This window comes from Oncorhynchus gorbuscha, linkage group LG01 (genome assembly GCF_021184085.1).
Source record: "Oncorhynchus gorbuscha isolate QuinsamMale2020 ecotype Even-year linkage group LG01, OgorEven_v1.0, whole genome shotgun sequence".
Classification (NCBI taxonomy): domain Eukaryota; kingdom Metazoa; phylum Chordata; class Actinopteri; order Salmoniformes; family Salmonidae; genus Oncorhynchus; species Oncorhynchus gorbuscha.
Window position 1 is genome coordinate 1,269,254 of NC_060173.1, and position 19,785 is coordinate 1,289,038.

At 44.0% G+C, this 19,785-nt stretch overlaps 1 protein-coding gene across 1 annotated transcript in view; it reads left to right on the forward strand.

Annotated features, from left to right (window-relative positions):
- slc24a1 (solute carrier family 24 member 1) overlaps positions 1-19,785 on the forward strand; it is a 65,714-nt gene that overhangs the window by 27,732 nt on the left and 18,197 nt on the right. Inside the window, exons 6-7 of the mRNA XM_046353305.1 lie at positions 7,781-7,875; positions 8,137-8,424. Coding sequence (XP_046209261.1) covers positions 7,781-7,875; positions 8,137-8,424 — 383 coding nt within the window. The remainder of the gene's footprint in view (positions 1-7,780; positions 7,876-8,136; positions 8,425-19,785) is intronic.

Here is a 19,785-nt window from a genome sequence, read left to right on the forward strand (position 1 = left end):
TTTGTTGCGATTGCAAACGTAATAAAATGGTGGTCGGATAGTCCAGGATTATGAGGAAAAACATTAAGAACCACAACATTTATTCCACGAGACAAAACTAGGTCCAGAGTATGACTGTGACAGTGAGTAGGTCCAGAGATATGCTGGACAAAACCCACTGAGTCGATGATGGCTCCGAAAACCTTTTGGAGTGGGTCTGTGGACTTTTCCATGTGAATATTAAAGTCACCAAAAATTTGAATATGATCTGCTATGACTACAAGGTCTGATAGGAATTCAGGGAACTCAGTGAGGAACGCTGTATATGGCCCAGGAGGCCTGGTAACAGTAGCTATAAAAGGGGATTGAGTAGGCTGTATAGATTTCATGACTAGAAGCTCAGAAGTTGAAAACGTCATTTTTTTGGTAAATTTAAATTTGCCATTGTAAATGTTAGCAACACCTCCACCTTTGCGGGATGCGCTGGGGATATGGTCACTAGTGTAACCAGGAGGTGAGGCCTCTTAACACAGTAAATTCATCCGGCTTAAGCCATGTTTCAGTCAGGACAATCACATCAAGATTATGATCAGTGATTAGTTCATTGACTATGACATCCTTGGAAGTGAGGGATCTAACATTAAGAAGACCTATTTTGAGATGTGAGATTTCACAATCTCTTTCAATAATGACAGGAATGGAGGAGGTCTTTATTCCAGTGAGATTGCTGAGGCGAACACCGCCATGTTTAGTTTTGCCCAACCTAGGTCGAGGCACAGACACGGTCTCAATGGTGATAGCTGAGCTGACTACACTGACTGTGCTAGTGGCAGACTCCACTAAGCTGGCAGGCTGGCTAACAGCCTGCTGCCTGGCCTGCACGCTATTTCATTGTGGAGCTAGAGGAGTTAGAGCCCTGTCTATATTAATAAGATGAGAGCACCCCTCCAGCTAGGATGGAGTCCGTCACTCCTCAACAGACCAGGCTTGGTCCTGTTTGTGGGTGAGTCCCAGAAAGAGGGCCAATTATCTACAAATTATATCTTTTGGAAGGGGCAGAAAACCGTTTTCAACCAGCGATTGAGTTGTGAGACTCTGCTGTAGAGCTCATCACTCCCCCTAACTGGGAGGGGCCAGAGACAATTACTCGATGCCGACACATCTTTCTAGATGATTTACACGCTGAAGCTATGTTGCGCTTGGTGATCTCTGACTGTTTCATCCTAACATCGTTGGTGCCGACGTGGATAACAATATCTCTATACTCGCCAGTTTTAGCTTTAGCCAGCACCATCTTCAGATTAGCCTTAACGTCGGTAGCCCTGCCCCCTGGTAAACTGTGTATGATCGCTGGATGATTCGTTTTAAGTCTAATACTGCGGGTAATGGAGTCGCCAATGACTAGAGTTTTCAATTTGTCAGAGTTAATGGTGGGAAGCTTCGGCGTCTCAGACCCCGTAACGGAAGGAGTAGAGACAAGAGAAGGCTCTGCGTCTGACTCCGACTCGCTGCTTAATGGGGAAAACCGGTTGAAAGTTTCTGTCGGCTGAATGAGTGACACCGGTTCAGCATTCCTACAGCATTTCCTTCTAGAAACCATGAGAAAGTTGTCCAGCTGCGATGACTGTGGGAGGGCATTTATACAACTATCTGTACTAACTTACTGGTGGCACAGATGCCGTTTCATCCTTTCCTACACTGATATTACCCTTGCCTAACGGTTGCGTCTGAAGCTGATCTTGTAGCTCAGCTATCCTCGCCGTAAGGTGATCGTTCTCCTGTATATTATGAGTACAGCGAATACAATTAGAAAGCATCGTGTTAATGTTACTACTTAGCTTCGGCTGTTGGAGGTCCTGACGAACCATGTCCAGAATGTGTCTTCAGACTGTCACGTAGAGTAATGTGTCTTCAGACTGTCACGTAGAGTAATGTGTCTTCAGACTGTCACGTAGAGTAATGTGTCTTCAGACTGTCACGTAGAGTAATGCGTCTTCAGACTGTCACATAGAGTAATGTGTCTTCAGACTGTCACATAGAGTAATGTGTCTTCAGACTGTCACATAGAGTAATGTGTCTTCAGACTGTCACGTAGAGTAATGTGTCTTCAGACTGTCACGTAGAGTAATGTGTCTTCAGACTGTCACGTAGAGTAATGTGTCTTCAGACTGTCACGTAGAGTAATGTGTCTTCAGACTGTCACATAGAGTAATGTGTCTTCAGACTGTCACATAGAGTAATGTGTCTGACTGTCACGTAGAGTAATGGGTCTTCAGACTGTCACATAGAGTAATGTGTCTTCAGACTGTCACATAGAGTAATGTGTCTTCAGACTGTCACATAGAGTAATGTGTCTTCAGACTGTCACGTAGAGTAATGTGTCTTCAGACTGTCACGTAGAGTAATGTGTCTTCAGACTGTCACGTAGAGTAATGTGTCTTCAGACTGTCACGTAGAGTAATGTGTCTTCAGACTGTCACGTAGAGTAATGTGTCTTCAGACTGTCACGTAGAGTAATGCGTCTAACTGTCACGTAGAGTAATGTGTCTTCTGACTGTCACATAGAGTAATGTGTCTTCTGACTGTCACATAGAGTAATGTGTCTTCTGACTGTCACATAGAGTAATGTGTCTTCAGACTGTCACGTAGAGTAATGTGTCTTCAGACTGTCACGTAGAGTAATGTGCCTGACTGTCACGTAGAGTAATGTGTCTGACTGTCACGTAGAGTAATGTGTCTGACTGTCACGTAGAGTAATGTGTCTCAGACTGTCACGTAGAGTAATGTGTCTTCAGACTGTCACATAGAGTAATGTGTCTGACTGTCACATAGAGTAATGTGTTGCTAATGGTCAAGTAGTTGCATCAAGATTCCATTCATCAAAGTTATTTTACTGCAGACTAGCGAGTTATTCTCTGAAATACAGTCTGCTTGTCTTGTTTGCAGTGAAGTTTAAAAAGAAAAGGCAACCTTTCTAAACGGCATTGCCATGGGGACAGCAACGACAGACAAACCTAAAGGTGAGCTGGACACAAAGGAATGAGGAGTTCTGATGTCGAGGTGGTGGATATACAGAGTACAAAACATTAAGAACACCTGCTCTTTCCATGACGTAGACTGACCAGGTGAAAGACCAGGTGAAGAGATCCCTTATTGATGTCAACTGTTATAAATCCTCTTCAATCAGTGTAGATAAGGGGAGGAGACAGGTTAAAGGTATTTTAACCCTTGAGACAATGGAGACATGAATTGTATGTGTGCCATTCAGAGGGTGAAACAAAATATTTAGCTGACAGTTGGAGAGTTAAGAACTGCAGCGCTGCAGGATTTCACACTCATCAGTTCCAGCCAACTGGACAAAATTGAGGCTGTTCTGAAGGAGGGTGGGGGGACAACTCAATATTAGGAAGTTGTTCCTAATGTTTTGTTCACTCAGTGTGTAGCAGATGAGGATCTGTAAGACAAAGTCTGAAGTGTCTCCACTAGGTGGTGCAACTGGGTAAAACGCTTCAGAAAGGCGGTTACGTGTGTTTGGGTTTGAGGTCCTGGGTTTGAGGTCCTGGGTTTGAGGTCCTGGGTTTGAGGTCCTGGGTTTGAGGTCCTGGGTTTGAGGTCCTGGGTTTGAGGTCCTGGGTTTGAGGTCCTGGGTCCTCTGGATAAAATCATTCTGTAGGAGAGGTTACTGCTACCTGCCAGCAGGTGGAGCTGTTGTCCTCTGGATAAAATCATTCTGTAGGAGAGGTTACTGCTACCTGCCAGCAGGTGGAGCTGTTGTTCTCTGGATAAAAGCATTCTGCTGTAGGAGAGGTTACTGCTACCTGCCAGCAGGTGGAGATGTTGTTCTCTGGATAAAAGCATTCTGCTGTAGGAGAGGTTACTGCTACCTGCCAGCAGGTGGAGCTGTTGTTCTCTGGATAAAAGCATTCTGCTGTAGGAGAGGTTACTGCTACCTGCCAGCAGGTGGAGCTGTTGTTCTCTGGATAAAAGCATTCTGCTGTAGGAGAGGTTACTGCTACCTGCCAGCAGGTGGAGCTGTTGTTCTCTGGATAAAAGCATTCTGCTGTAGGAGAGGTTACTGCTACCTGCCAGCAGGTGGAGCTGTTGTTCTCTGGATAAAAGCATTCTGCTGTAGGAGAGGTTACTGCTACCTGCCAGCAGGTGGAGCTGTTGTTCTCTGGATAAAAGCATTCTGCTGTAGGAGAGGTTACTGCTACCTGCCAGCAGGTGGAGCTGTTGTTCTCTGGATAAAAGCATTCTGCTGTAGGAGAGGTTACTGCTACCTGCCAGCAGGTGGAGCTGTTGTTCTCTGGATAAAAGCATTCTGCTGTAGGAGAGGTTACTGCTACCTGCCAGCAGGTGGAGCTGTTGTTCTCTGGATAAAAGCATTCTGCTGTAGGAGAGGTTACTGCTACCTGCCAGCAGGTGGAGCTGTTGTTCTCTGGATAAAAGCATTCTGCTGTAGGAGAGGTTACTGCTACCTGCCAGCAGGTGGAGCTGTTGTTCTCTGGATAAAAGCATTCTGCTGTAGGAGAGCCTTGGACCATGAAATCATACATGAAAATCCATTCCAACTCTGGTTTTGTCTTTGTCCAGGTCTGTACACAATAGAGTATAACTATGTAACCCTCTTACAAATGGCAATTATTGCTAATTTACCCTGAATTGAAAGAGTAGATGTAACAGTATAACTTTAGACCGTCCCCTCGCCCATACCCGGGAGCGAACCAGGGACCCTCTGCACACATCATCAAGAGTCACCCACGAAGCATCGTTACCCATCGCTCCACAAAAGCCACGGCCTTTGCAGAGCAAGGGGAACTACTACTTCAAGGTCTCAAAGCAAGTGACGTCACCGATTGAAACGCTATTTAGCGCACACCGCTAACTAAGCTAGCCGTTTCACATCCGTTACATAGACAGATTGATAACCACCTAGAATGACTCCAAAAGACTCCCGAACACCTATTAAAATGGCTACTCAGACGATTTGCCCCCTGTGATAGTTCACTTCTTTACTATTAAATGTGGAGAGACAAACTTATCACACAAGTCAGTTATAATTAAACTAAATCGATAATAATGATGTCATTTCGACTAATCACCGTTTCTGACGATCCGTTGAAAAGCCCCAAGACAAAAGTATGAAGGTCTTTGAGAGCCAAGATACACCCCTTTCAACCTACTTGAAGAAACAACATATACATAGAATGAGTCACAAGGGGAGACTTTTTAAATGAGAAAGGAGTATCCCGTAGACAGATAACATTCACTATAAATTATCGTTCAGTTTGGCCCTTAAGACGAGGTTCTAATCTCGTTCCTGGTATTTCATAGCACAAAAACGTCAACTCCAGACACTACCCCACACATCTAGTCTCATACCTTATCTCCCCCAAGGCCGAAGGAGGGAGTGACTGGCACACAGACATTGTGGAATCCAGTAATTGGTTCCCCATTAATCACACCCTCCCTTCACGTGGTTTAAGAATGATATTCTGCAGAGCACCAGGAACATGTGAAAGACCAGCCTGACCTCTCCCCTCTCTGGGCCCCAGGTGACTGAGTCCCAGCTGAGGGAAGAAGTGCAACTACCAGCACCAGAGTCCAAAGGGATACATTCTAATAAGTATCTCACATCAGCATATTATGCAGATAGGACCTCTTAATGATCTAAGTTACCCAACTCATTATGATTCTTCCACCTCACCCCCCCTCCCCTCCTCTTCTACGCTGCTGCTACTCTGTTATCTACAGATAGGACCTCTTAATGATCTAAGTTACCCAACTCATTATGATTCTTCCACTTTCCAAGTGAAATAAAACACATTAAAAAAGAGACAGCTTAACATTGCACTCTACATTTTCCTTCAACACTTTACTTAAGTCCTGCAGTGTTACCCAACTAATTATGATTCTTCCACCTCACCCCCCCCTCTCCTCCTCTTCTACGCTGCTGATACTCTGTTATCTACACATAGTCACTTTAACTCTACCTACATGTACATATTACCTTGACTAACCGGTGCCCCCAAACGAACACTGACACTGTACCAGTACCCCTGTATATAGCCTCCACATTGACTCTGTACCATAACACCCTGTATATAGCCTCCACATTGACTCTGTACCATAACACCCTGTATATAGCCTCCACATTGACTCTGTACCATAACACCCTGTATATAGCCTCCACATTGACTCTGTACCATAACACCCTGTATATAGCCTCCACATTGACTCTGTACCTGTACCCCCTGTATATAGTCTCCACATTGACTCTGTACCATAACACCCTGTATATAGCCTCCACATTGACTCTGTACCGTAACACCCTGTATATAGCCTCCACATTGACTCTGTACCATAACACCCTGTATATAGCCTCCACATTGACTCTGTACCATAACACCCTGTATATAGCCTCCACATTGACTCTGTACCGGTACCCCCTGTATATAGCCTCCACATTGACTCTGTACCATAACACCCTGTATATAGCCTCCACATTGACTCTGTACCGTAATACCCTGTATATAGCCTCCAAATCTCCAGAATCTCAAATGTGGAATTTGCCAAAAGGCACCTAAAGGACTCTCAGACCATGAGAAACAAGATTCTCTGGTAAGATGAAAGCAAGATTGAACTCTTTGGCCTGAAAGCCAAGCGTCATGTCGGGAGGAAACCTGGCCCCATCCCTACTGGGGAAGCATGGTGGTAGCAGCATTATGCTGTGGGGATGTTTTTAAGTGGCAGGAACTGGGAGACTAGTCAGGATTGAGGAAAGATGAAAGGCGCAAAGTACAGAGAGATCCTTGATGAAAACCTGGTACAGAACTCAGGACATCAGACTGGGACTAAGGTTCCCCTTCCAACAGGACAACGAACCTAAAAACACAGCCAGCACAACGCAGGAGTGGCTTCGGGACAAGTCTCTGAATGTCCTTGAGGGACCCAGCCAGAGCCGGGACTTGAATCCGATCAAACATCGCTGGAGAGACCTGAAAATAGCTGTACAGTGATGCTCCCCATCCAACCTGACAGAGCTTGAGAGGATCTGCAGAGAAGAATGGGAGAAACTCCCCAAATACAGTTGTGCCAAGCTTGTAGCATCATACCGGAGAAGACTCAAGGCTGTAATCACTGCCAAAGGTGCATCAACAAAGTACTGAGTAAAGGGTCTGAATACTAAATGAAATATTTCAGTTCTTTATTTTTTTATACATTTGCTAAAAAAAAAGTTTTTATGTATTTGCTTTTGTCAATATTGTTTGGAGATTGATGAGGGGGGGGAAACGATTTAATCCATTTTAGAATATGTCTGTAACGTAACAAAATGTGGAAAAAGTCCAGGGGTCTGAATGCTTTCCGAATGCAGTGTACTTCCATACATATTTTAAACTGGTAACCGGTTACCTTCAGACTAGTGTCGTGAGGGTCATCCATAGACCAAACCGTTCCGACACTACAGATGTTTTCCTGAGAAGACTGATTTTCGGGATGTCTCATGGTCTGACAAACGTTGCTATAACTCGGTCACTTTCCACCCCAGATGCGGAAGGCTGACATAAGCAGCTGCTGTGGACACAGCCCATTAAAAAAACATCTCTCTAGCTTAAACTGATGGATTTTGATGGGGATATTTTTATTATTATGCTATTTAGATTCAAGCGGAGTCGCAGACATCAACACTAGGGGGGGTTTAATATGGAAATTCCCACATATGATGTTTGAGTTGGTTGAACTGATAGGATAGTGCTGCTGCTGTTCTGACCTCCCCCCCCCTTTACCATCTGTTGTCCAGACAAAGAACCAGCTGTCCCTGCACCCTCAGCCACCCCTGCTCCAGCCCCAGCCAAGGAGGAGGAGACAAAGAAGGAACAGCCAGAGGGTCAGATGGTACAAGACAATGACAATACACTTCCTATCAATACATACAGTACATCACTAGGGGGACTCAAGGTAACAGCTCCCTCTCTCTCCTTCTCTCTCTCCCTCCACCTCTTTTCTCCTCTCTCTCGTTCTTCATCTCCTTCCCTCTCTCCATCACTCTCCCCCCCTGACCACTCCCTCCAACCCCCTCTCTCCCCCTCGCTTTCTCCCTCCCTCTCCTTCCTCCCTCTCCCTCCTTCCCCATCCCCCTTCCTTCCTTCCTTATAGGAGAACAAATCGTCAGCAGGTGGTTCGTCTTGTGGTGAGGATGATGATGATGATGATGATGATGATGATGATGATGACGACAGTGATGAAGATAGTTCTGATGAGGAAAGTTCTGATGAGGAAAGTTCTGATGAAGATGACGATGAGGAAGATGAGGAAGATGATGACCTTGATGACAAGCCTCTGTCTTTGGTGTGGCCGGACACCAGATGTAAACAGGCCACCTATCTGTTCCTCCTGCCTATAGTCTTCCCTCTGTGGCTCACCGTGCCCGACGTCCGTAACCCGGTAAGGCCCACACACACCCACCAACACACACATACCCAGTAAAAAGAAAATACCACTGTAAGACAGCACCTTATGTAGTTTGGAAAAACATGAAAGTCGACCATGGACAGCAAAGTTCAAGTCAACTCAAGTACTATTGGAACCAGTGGAACTGAAGAAACTGGTGGAACTGATAGGACTGGTAGGACAGATAGGACTGATTGAACCAGTGGAACTGAGAACAGATAGAACTAGTGGAAATTATACAACTGGTGGAACTAAATAGAACTGGTGGAACTGACGGAACCAGTGGAACTGAGAACTGGTGGAACTAATAGAACTGATGGAACTGGTGGACCTGATAGAACTGAAAGAACTAGTGGACCTGATAGAACTGAAAGAACTAGTGGAACTGAAAGAACTAGTGGAACTGAAAGAACTAGTGGAACTGAAAGAACTAGTGGAACTGAAAGAACTAGTGGAACTGATGGAACTAGTGGAACTGATAGAACTGAAAGAACTAGTGGAACTGAAAGAACTAGTGGAACTGAAAGAACTGAAAGAACTAGTGGAACTGAAAGAACTAGTGGAACTGAAAGAACTAGTGGAACTGAAAGAACTAGTGGAACTGATAGAACTGAAAGAACTGAAAGAACTGAAAGAACTAGTGGAACTGAAAGAACTAGTGGAACTGAAAGAACTAGTGGAACTGAAAGAACTAGTGGAACTGAAAGAACTAGTGGAACTGAAAGAACTAGTGGAACTGATGGAACTGATAGAACTGAAAGAACTAGTGGAACTGATAGAACTGAAAGAACTAGTGGAACTGATAGAACTGAAAGAACTAGTGGAACTGAAAGAACTAGTGGAACTGAAAGAACTAGTGGAACTGATGGAACTGATAGAACTGAAAGAACTAGTGGAACTGATAGAACTGAAAGAACTAGTGGAACTGAAAGAACTAGTGGAACTGAAAGAACTAGTGGAACTGAAAGAACTAGTGGAACTGATGGAACTGATAGAACTGAAAGAACTAGTGGAACTGAAAGAACTAGTGGAACTGAAAGAACTAGTGGAACTGAAAGAACTAGTGGAACTGAAAGAACTAGTGGAACTGATGGAACTAGTGGAACTGAAAGAACTAGTGGAACTGATGGAACTAGTGGAACTGAAAGAACTAGTGGAACTGATGGAACTAGTGGAACTGAAAGAACTAGTGGAACTGATGGAACTAGTGGAACTGAAAGAACTAGTGGACCTGATAGAACTGAAAGAACTAGTGGAACTGAAAGAACTAGTGGAACTGATGGAACTGATAGAACTGAAAGAACTAGTGGAACTGATAGAACTGAAAGAACTAGTGGAACTGATAGAACTGAAAGAACTAGTGGAACTGAAAGAACTAGTGGAACTGAAAGAACTAGTGGAACTGATGGAACTGATAGAACTGAAAGAACTAGTGGAACTGATAGAACTGAAAGAACTAGTGGAACTGAAAGAACTAGTGGAACTGAAAGAACTAGTGGAACTGAAAGAACTAGTGGAACTGATGGAACTGATAGAACTGAAAGAACTAGTGGAACTGAAAGAACTAGTGGAACTGAAAGAACTAGTGGAACTGAAAGAACTAGTGGAACTGAAAGTGGAACTAGTGGAACTGATGAACTAGTGGAACTGAAAGAACTAGTGGAACTGATGGAACTGGAAAGAACTAGTGGAACTGATAGAACTGAAAGAACTGGAACTGATGGAACTGATAGAACTGAAAGAACTAGTGGAACTGATAGAACTGTGGAACTGAGTGGAACTGATAGAACTGAAAGAACTAGTGGAACTGAAAGAACTAGTGGAACTGAAAGAACTAGTGGAACTGATGGAACTGATAGAACTGAAAGAACTAGTGGAACTGATGGAACTGAAAGAACTGAAAGTGGAACTGAAAGAACTAGTGGAACTGAAAGAACTAGTGGAACTGAAAGAACTAGTGGAACTGATGGAACTGATAGAACTGAAAGAACTAGTGGAACTGAAAGAACTAGTGGAACTGAAAGAACTAGTGGAACTGAAAGAACTAGTGGAACTGAAAGAACTAGTGGAACTGATGGAACTGATGGAACTGAAAGAACTAGTGGAACTGGAATGGAACTGAAAGAACTAGTGGAACTGAAAGAACTAGTGGAACTGATGGAACTGATAGTGGAACTGAAAGAACTAGTGGAACCTGAAAAGAACTGAGTGGAACTGAAATGGAACTAGTGGAACTGAAAGAACTAGTGGAACTGATGGAACTGATAGAACTGAAAGAACTAGTGGAACTGATGGAACTGATAGAACTGAAAGAACTAGTGGAACTGATGGAACTGATAGAACTGAAAGAACTAGTGGAACTGAAAGAACTAGTGGAACTGAAAGAACTAGTGGAACTGAAAGAACTAGTGGAACTGAAAGAACTAGTGGAACTGATGGAACTAGTGGAACTGATGGAACTAGTGGAACTGATGGAACTAGTGGAACTGATGGAACTAGTGGAACTGATGGAACTGACAGAACTGATATAACTAGTGGAACTGAAAGAACTAGTGGAACTGATGGAACTGACAGAACTGAAAGAACTAGTGGAACTGAAAGAACTAGTGGAACTGATGGAACTGATAGAACTGAAAGAACTAGTGGAACTGATGGAACTGACAGAACTGAAAGAACTAGTGGAACTGAAAGAACTAGTGGAACTGATGGAACTGATAGAACTGAAAGAACTAGTGGAACTGATGGAACTGATAGAACTGAAAGAACTAGTGGAACTGAAAGAACTAGTGGAACTGAAAGAACTAGTGGAACTGAAAGAACTAGTGGAACTGATGGAACTGATAGAACTGAAAGAACTAGTGGAACTGATGGAACTGATAGAACTGAAAGAACTAGTGGAACTGATGGAACTGATAGAACTGAAAGAACTAGTGGAACTGAAAGAACTAGTGGAACTGAAAGAACTAGTGGAACTGAAAGAACTAGTGGAACTGATGGAACTAGTGGAACTGATGGAACTAGTGGAACTGATGGAACTAGTGGAACTGATGGAACTAGTGGAACTGATAGAACTGATGGAACTGATATAACTAGTGGAACTGATAGAACTAGTGGAACTGAAAGAACTAGTGGAACTGAAAGAACTAGTGGAACTGAAAGAACTAGTGGAACTGAAAGAACTAGTGGAACTGATGGAACTAGTGGAACTGATGGAACTAGTGGAACTGATGGAACTAGTGGAACTGATGGAACTAGTGGAACTGATGGAACTAGTGGAACTGATGGAACTAGTGGAACTGATAGAACTGATAGAACTGATGGAACTAGTGGAACTGATAGAACTAGTGGAACTGATAGAGCTAGTGGTACAGATAGAGCTAGTGGTACTGATAGAGCTAGTGGTACAGATAGAGCTAGTGGTACTGATAGAGCTAGTGGTACTGATAGAGCTAGTGGTACTGATGGAACTAGTGGACCTGATGGAACTAGTGGAATTGATATAACTAGTGGACCTGATGGAACTAGTGGACCTGATGGAACTAGTGGACCTGATATAACTAGTGGACCTGATATAACTAGTGGACCTGATATAACTAGTGGAACTGATAGAACTAGTGGACCTGATATAACTAGTGGACCTGATATAACTAGTGGAACTGATATAACTAGTGGACCTGATATAACTAGTGGACCTGATATAACTAGTGGACCTGATGGAACTAGTGGAACTGATATAACTAGTGGACCTGATATAACTAGTGGACCTGATATAACTAGTGGACCTGATATAACTAGTGGACCTGATATAACTAGTGGAACTGATATAACTAGTGGACCTGATGGAACTAGTGGACCTGATATAACTAGTGGACATGATGGAACTAGTGGACCTGATATAACTAGTGGACCTGATGGAACTAGTGGACCTGATGGAACTAGTGGACCTGATATAACTAGTGGAACTGATATAACTAGTGGACCTGATATAACTAGTGGACCTGATATAACTAGTGGACCTGATGGAACTAGTGGAACTGATATAACTAGTGGACCTGATATAACTAGTGGACCTGATATAACTAGTGGACCTGATATAACTAGTGGACCTGATATAACTAGTGGACCTGATGGAACTAGTGGAACTGATGGAACTAGGTGAACTGATATAACTAGTGGAACTGATATAACTAGTGGAACTGATAGAACTGATAGAACTAGTGGACATGATGGAACTAGTGGAACTGATATAACTAGTGGAACTGATAGAACTGATATAACTAGTGGACATGATGGAACTAGTGGACATGATATAACTAGTGGACCTGATGGAACTAGTGGACCTGATATAACTAGTGGACATGATGGAACTAGTGGAACTGATATAACTAGTGGAACTGATAGAACTGATATAACTAGTGGACATGATGGAACTAGTGGACATGATATAACTAGTGGACCTGATATAACTAGTGGACATGATGGAACTAGTGGACATGATATAACTAGTGGACCTGATGTAACTAGTGGACCTGATATAACTAGTGGACCTGATATAACTAGTGGACCTGATATAACTAGTGGACATGATGTAACTAGTGGACCTGATATAACTAGTGGACCTGATATAACTTGTCATGCAGGTGATAGAGGACCCAAAAGCGACTTAACAGAAACAGAGTTTATTCAAGTCCAAACAGGGAATAACAGAAAATCCTCTAGTCTGAGAGAGGGGAATGGGACAAGAGAGCGGAGCAGGAGGGATAGAAAGAGGGAAACAGACTGCAGGTCTCAGCCTTAACGTAGAGACACCTGCTCACACCAGCATCTAATGAAGCCCAAAAACGTCCTGTAGAACACAATCACAGCACGGGAGTGGTGAATACTAAACATGAACTCGAGGACAGGAACGGAACACAAAGGAAAAATCAGGACTGTCAGGGAAAGATCGGAATAGACAAAAACAAAGATGTTCAGCATGTCTCTAGGAACATCATTAACTAATGCCTGAAAAAGAGCTGGCGCATTGGCGAGACCTGGGAGGGGGGCAGAACCCGGTACTAGAAAGAGGAAAGAAATAAGCCCTAACGGAGGGAAACGAATAGAATGGGGAGCACAGGGACAAGACACGAGATAATAAATGACAAACATGACAGTCCAACCTTAGTAAAGCACCTGGCGAGGAGAATCTCGAACGGCTGATGACATAAGGGGGAGTGAGCGGATCCAGCACGATTCGGAACCCAACTCCTGTCATTCAGACCCCTCCCAATCCACGTAGGGGCGCTCCCGAGAACGCATGTCCATTCTTCTTAACTTGTAAAAAGAACCTTAACAAAAAGGAACCCCGACAAGGCCGGAGAAGAAGAAGGCACTATGGTACCGGCGTGCAAGAGACACAGACAAATAATCATCGAAGAGCCTGGACGTTCGGGAGCCGACAGAGAGTATAGTCTACCTCGAGGAGGAGTGGTCCCCGGAAGGAGATCAATACTACAATCATACGACCGGTGAGGGGGAAGGGAGTTGGCCACACTCTCGGGACCGACTGAAGACCGTGCGCAGATCATCATTATTCCTCCGGCACTGCCCTGTCAAATCGCCAGGTTCCTCCTGAGAAGTAGGGACAGAAGAAACGGGAGGGATGAGCAGACATTAAACACTTCACATGACAAGAAACGGTTCCAGGATAGGATAGAATTACTAGACCAATTAAGAGAAGGATTATGACATACTAGCCAGGGATGACCCAAAACAACAGGTGTAAACGGTGAACGGAAAATCAAAAAAGAAATAGTCTCACTGTGGTTACCAGATACTGTGAGAGTTAAAGGTAGTGTCTCAAATTTGATACTGGGAAGATGACTACCATCTAAGGCAAACATGGGCGTAGGCTTGTCTAACGGTCTGAAAGGAATGTTATGTTTCCGAACCCATGCTTCGTCCATGAAACAACCCTCAGCCCCAGAGTCAATCAAGGCACTGCATGTAGCATGAACCGGTCCAGCGTAGATGGACCGACATAGTAGTACAAGATCTAGATGAAGAGACCTGAGTAGTAGCGCTCACCAGTAGCCCTCCGCTTACTGATGGGCTCTGGCCTCTTACTGGACATGAATTAACAAAATGTCCAGCAACTCCGCAATAGAGGCACAGGCGGTTGGTGATCCTCCGTTCCCTCTCCTTAGTCGAGATGCGAATCCCTCCCAGCTGCATGGGCTCAGTCTCAAAGCCAGAGGAGGGAGATGGTTGCGATGCGGAGCAGGGAAACACCGTTGATGCGAGCTCTCTTCCACGAGCCCGGTGACGAAGATCTACCCGTCGTTCTATGCGGATGGCGAGAGCAATCAAAGAGTCCACATCTGAAGGAACCTCCCGGGAGAGAATCTCATCCTTAACCACTGCGTGGAGTCCCTCCAGAAAACGAGCGAGCAGCGCCGGCTCGTTCCACTCACTAGAGGCAGCAAGAGTGCGAAACTCAATAGAATAATCCGTTATGGACCGTTCACCTTGGCATAAGGAAGCCAGGGCCCTAGAAGCCTCCCTACCAAAAACTGAACGGTCAAAAACCCGAATCATCTCCTCTTTAAAGTTCTGGAACTTGTTAGAGCAATCAGCCCTTGCCTCCCAGATAGCTGTGCCCCATTCTCGAGCCCGGCCAGTAAGGAGTGAAATGACGTAAGCAACCCGAGCTCTCTCTAGAGTATGTGTTGGGTTGGAGAGAGAACACAATCTCACACTGCGTGAGAAAGGAGCGGCACTCAGTGGGCTGCCCGGAGTAGCAAGGTGGGTTATTAACCCTAGGTTCTGGAGGCTCGGCAGGCCAGGAAGTAACAGGTGGCACGAGACGAATGCCTTCAGACTAACGGAGGAGACATGAAAAAGAGCACTTCTCAGCCTTAACGGAGACAATTCTCTGACTCTGGAACTGTCCAGAAGGTCGGAAACCTGAGCGGCCAGGTTCTCCACGGCATGGCGAGCAGCAGACAATTCCTGCTCGTGTCTGCCGAGCATAGCTCCTTGGATCTTGACGGCAGTGTAACGAGCGCCTGAAGTCGCTGGGTCCATTCCTTGGTCGGTTCCTTCTGTCATGCAGGTGATAGAGGACCCAAAAGCGACTTAACAGAAACAGAGTTTATTCAAGTCCAAACAGGGAATAACAGAAATCCTCTAGTCTGTAGAGGGGAATAACAAGAGAAGCGGCCACAGACTGCAGGTCGCTTCGGGTAGGCGCAGGCCGTAGTTGACAGAGACACCTGCTCACACGCAGCATCTGATGAAGGCAAAAAACACGACAGGACAGGGCGAAACACAATCACAGCACGGTGAATACTAAACAAGGAACCGACGGGACAGGAACGGAACACAAAGGAATAAATAGGGACTCCAATCAGGGGAAAGGATCGGGAACAGGTGTGGGAAGACTAAATGATGATTAGGGGAATAGGAACAGCTGGGAGCAGGAACGGAACGATAGAGAGAAGAGAGAGCGAGAGAGTGAGAGAGGGAGGGGGAGAGAGAGGGATAGAAAGAGGGAAAGAACCTAATAAGACCAGCAGAGGGAAACGAATAGAATGGGGAGCACAGGGACAAGACATGATAATAAATGACAAACATGACATAACTAGTGGACCTGATATAACTAGTGGACCTGATATAACTAGTGGACCTGATGGAACTAGTGGACCTGATATAACTAGTGGACCTGATATAACTAGTGGACCTGATATAACTAGTGGACCTGATGGAACTAGTGGACCTGATGGAACTAGTGGAACTGATATAACTAGTGGACCTGATATAACTAGTGGACATGATGGAACTAGTGGAACTGATATAACTAGTGGAACTGATAGAACTGATATAACTAGTGGACATGATGGAACTAGTGGACATGATATAACTAGTGGACCTGATATAACTAGTGGACATGATGGAACTAGTGGACATGATATAACTAGTGGACCTGATGTAACTAGTGGACCTGATATAACTAGTGGACCTGATATAACTAGTGGACCTGATATAACTAGTGGACATGATGTAACTAGTGTACCTGATATAACTAGTGGACCTGATATAACTAGTGGACCTGATATAACTAGTGGACCTGATATAACTAGTGGACCTGATGGAACTAGTGGACCTGATATAACTAGTGGACCTGATATAACTAGTGGACCTGATATAACTAGTGGACCTGATGGAACTAGTGGACCTGATGGAACTAGTGGAACTGATATAACTAGTGGACCTGATATAACTAGTGGACCTGATGGAACTAGTGGACCTGATGGAACTAGTGGAACTGATATAACTAGTGGACCTGATATAACTAGTGGACCTGATGGAACTAGTGGACCTGATGGAACTAGTGGAACCTGATATAACTAGTGGACCTGATATAACTAGTGGACCTGATGGAACTAGTGGACCTGATATAACTAGTGGACCTGATATAACTAGTGGACCTGATGGAACTAGTGGACCTGATGGAACTAGTGGACCTGATATAACTAGTGGACCTGATGGAACTAGTGGAACTGATATAACTAGTGGACCTGATATAACTAGTGGAACTGATAGAACTGATATAACTAGTGGACATGATATAACTAGTGGACCTGATATAACTAGTGGAACTGATAGAACTGATATAACTAGTGGACATGATATAACTAGTGGACCTGATATAACTAGTGGACATGATGGAACTAGTGGACCTGATATAACTAGTGGACCTGATATAACTAGTGGACATGATGGAACTAGTGGACATGATATAACTAGTGGACCTGATATAACTAGTGGACCTGATATAACTAGTGGACATGATGGAACTAGTGGACATGATATAACTAGTGGACCTGATATAACTAGTGGACATGATATAACTAGTGGACATGATATAACTAGTGGACCTGATATAACTAGTGGACATGATGGAACTAGTGGACATGATATAACTAGTGGACCTGATATAACTAGTGGACCTGATATAACTAGTGGACATGATGGAACTAGTGGAACTGATAGAACTGATGGAACTAGTGGAACTGATAGAACTAGTGGAACTGATAGAACTGATGGAACTAGTGGAACTGATAGAACTAGTGGAACTGATAGAGCTAGTGGTACAGATAGAGCTAGTGGTACAGATAGAGCTAGTGGTACAGATAGAGCTAGTGGTACTGATAGAGCTAGTGGTACAGATAGAGCTAGTGGTACTGATAGAGCTAGTGGTACAGATAGAGCTAGTGGTACTGATAGAGCTAGTGGTACAGATAGAGCTAGTGGTACTGATAGAGCTAGTGGTACTGATAGAGCTAGTGGTACTGATGGAACTAGTGGACCTGATGGAACTAGTGGAATTGATATAACTAGTGGACCTGATGGAACTAGTGGACCTGATGGAACTAGTGGACCTGATATAACTAGTGGACCTGATATAACTAGTGGACCTGATATAACTAGTGGACCTGATATAACTAGTGGAACTGATATAACTAGTGGACCTGATGGAACTAGTGGACATGATGGAACTAGTGGACCTGATATAACTAGTGGACATGATGGAACTAGTGGACCTGATATAACTAGTGGACCTGATGGAACTAGTGGAACTGATAGAACTGATAGAGCTAGTGGTACTGATAGAGCTAGTGGTACAGATAGAGCTAGTGGTACAGATAGAGCTAGTGGTACAGATAGAGCTAGTGGTACTGATAGAGCTAGTGGTACTGATAGAGCTAGTGGTACTGATAGAGCTAGTGGTACTGATAGAGCTAGTGGACCTGATAGAACTGATAGAACCAGTGGAACTGATAACTAGTGGACCTGATATAACTAGTGGACCTGATATAACAAGTGGACCTGATATAACTAGTGGACCTGATGGAACTAGTGGACCTGATATAACTAGTGGACCTGATGGAACTAGTGGACCTGATATAACTAGTGGACATGATGGAACTAGTGGACCTGATATAACTAGTGGACCTGATATAACTAGTGGACCTGATGGAACTAGTGGACCTGATATAACTAGTGGACCTGATATAACTAGTGGACCTGATATAACTAGTGGACCTGATATAACTAGTGGACCTGATGGAACTAGTGGACCTGATATAACTAGTGGACCTGATATAACTAGTGGACCTGATATAACTAGTGGACCTGATATAACTAGTGGACCTGATATAACTAGTGGACATGATGGAACTGATATAACTAGTGGACCTGATATAACTGATATAACTAGTGGACCTGATATAACTAGTGGAACTGATATAACTAGTGGACCTGATATAACTAGTGGACCTGATGGAACTGATATAACTAGTGGACCTGATATAACTAGTGGAACTGATATAACTAGTGGAACTGATAGAACTAGTGGAACTGATAGAACTGATATATCTAGTGGACATGATGGAACTAGTGGACCTGATATAACTAGTGGACCTGATATAACTAGTGGACATGATGGAACTAGTGGACCTGATGGAACTAGTGGACCTGATATAACAAGTGGACCTGATATAACTAGTGGACCTGATGGAACTAGTGGACCTGATATAACTAGTGGACCTGATGGAACTAGTGGACCTGATATAACTAGTGGACATGATGGAACTAGTGGACCTGATATAACTAGTGGACCTGATATAACTAGTGGACATGATGGAACTAGTGGACCTGATGGAACTAGTGGAACAGATGGAACTAGTGGAACAGATGGAACTAGGTGAACTGGTGGGACTAGTGGAACTGATGGAACTGATAGAACTAGTGGACCTGAGAACTGATGGAACTAGTGGAACTGGTAGAACTGGTGGAACCTGATGGAACTAGTGGAACTAGTGGAACTGGTAGAACTAGTGGAACTAGTGGAACTGATAGAACTAGTGGAACTGATGGAACTGATGGAACTCGTGGAACTGATAGAACTAGTGGAACTGATGGAAGTTATGGAACTAGTGGAACTGATGGAACTGATAGAACTAGTGGAACTGATGGAACTCGTGGAACTGAAATAACTAGTGGAACTGAAGGAACTGATGGAACTAGTGGAACTGATGGAACTAGTGGAACTGATGGAACTAGTGGACCTGATATAACTAGTGGACCTGATATAACTAGTGGAACTGATAGAACTGATAGAGCTAGTGGACATGATATAACTAGTGGACATGATATAACTAGTGGACCTGATATAACTAGTGGACATGATGGAACTAGTGGAACTGATATAACTAGTGGACCTGATATAACTAGTGGACATGATATAACTAATGGACCTGATATAACTAATGGACCTGATATAACTAGTGGACATGATATAACTAGTGGACC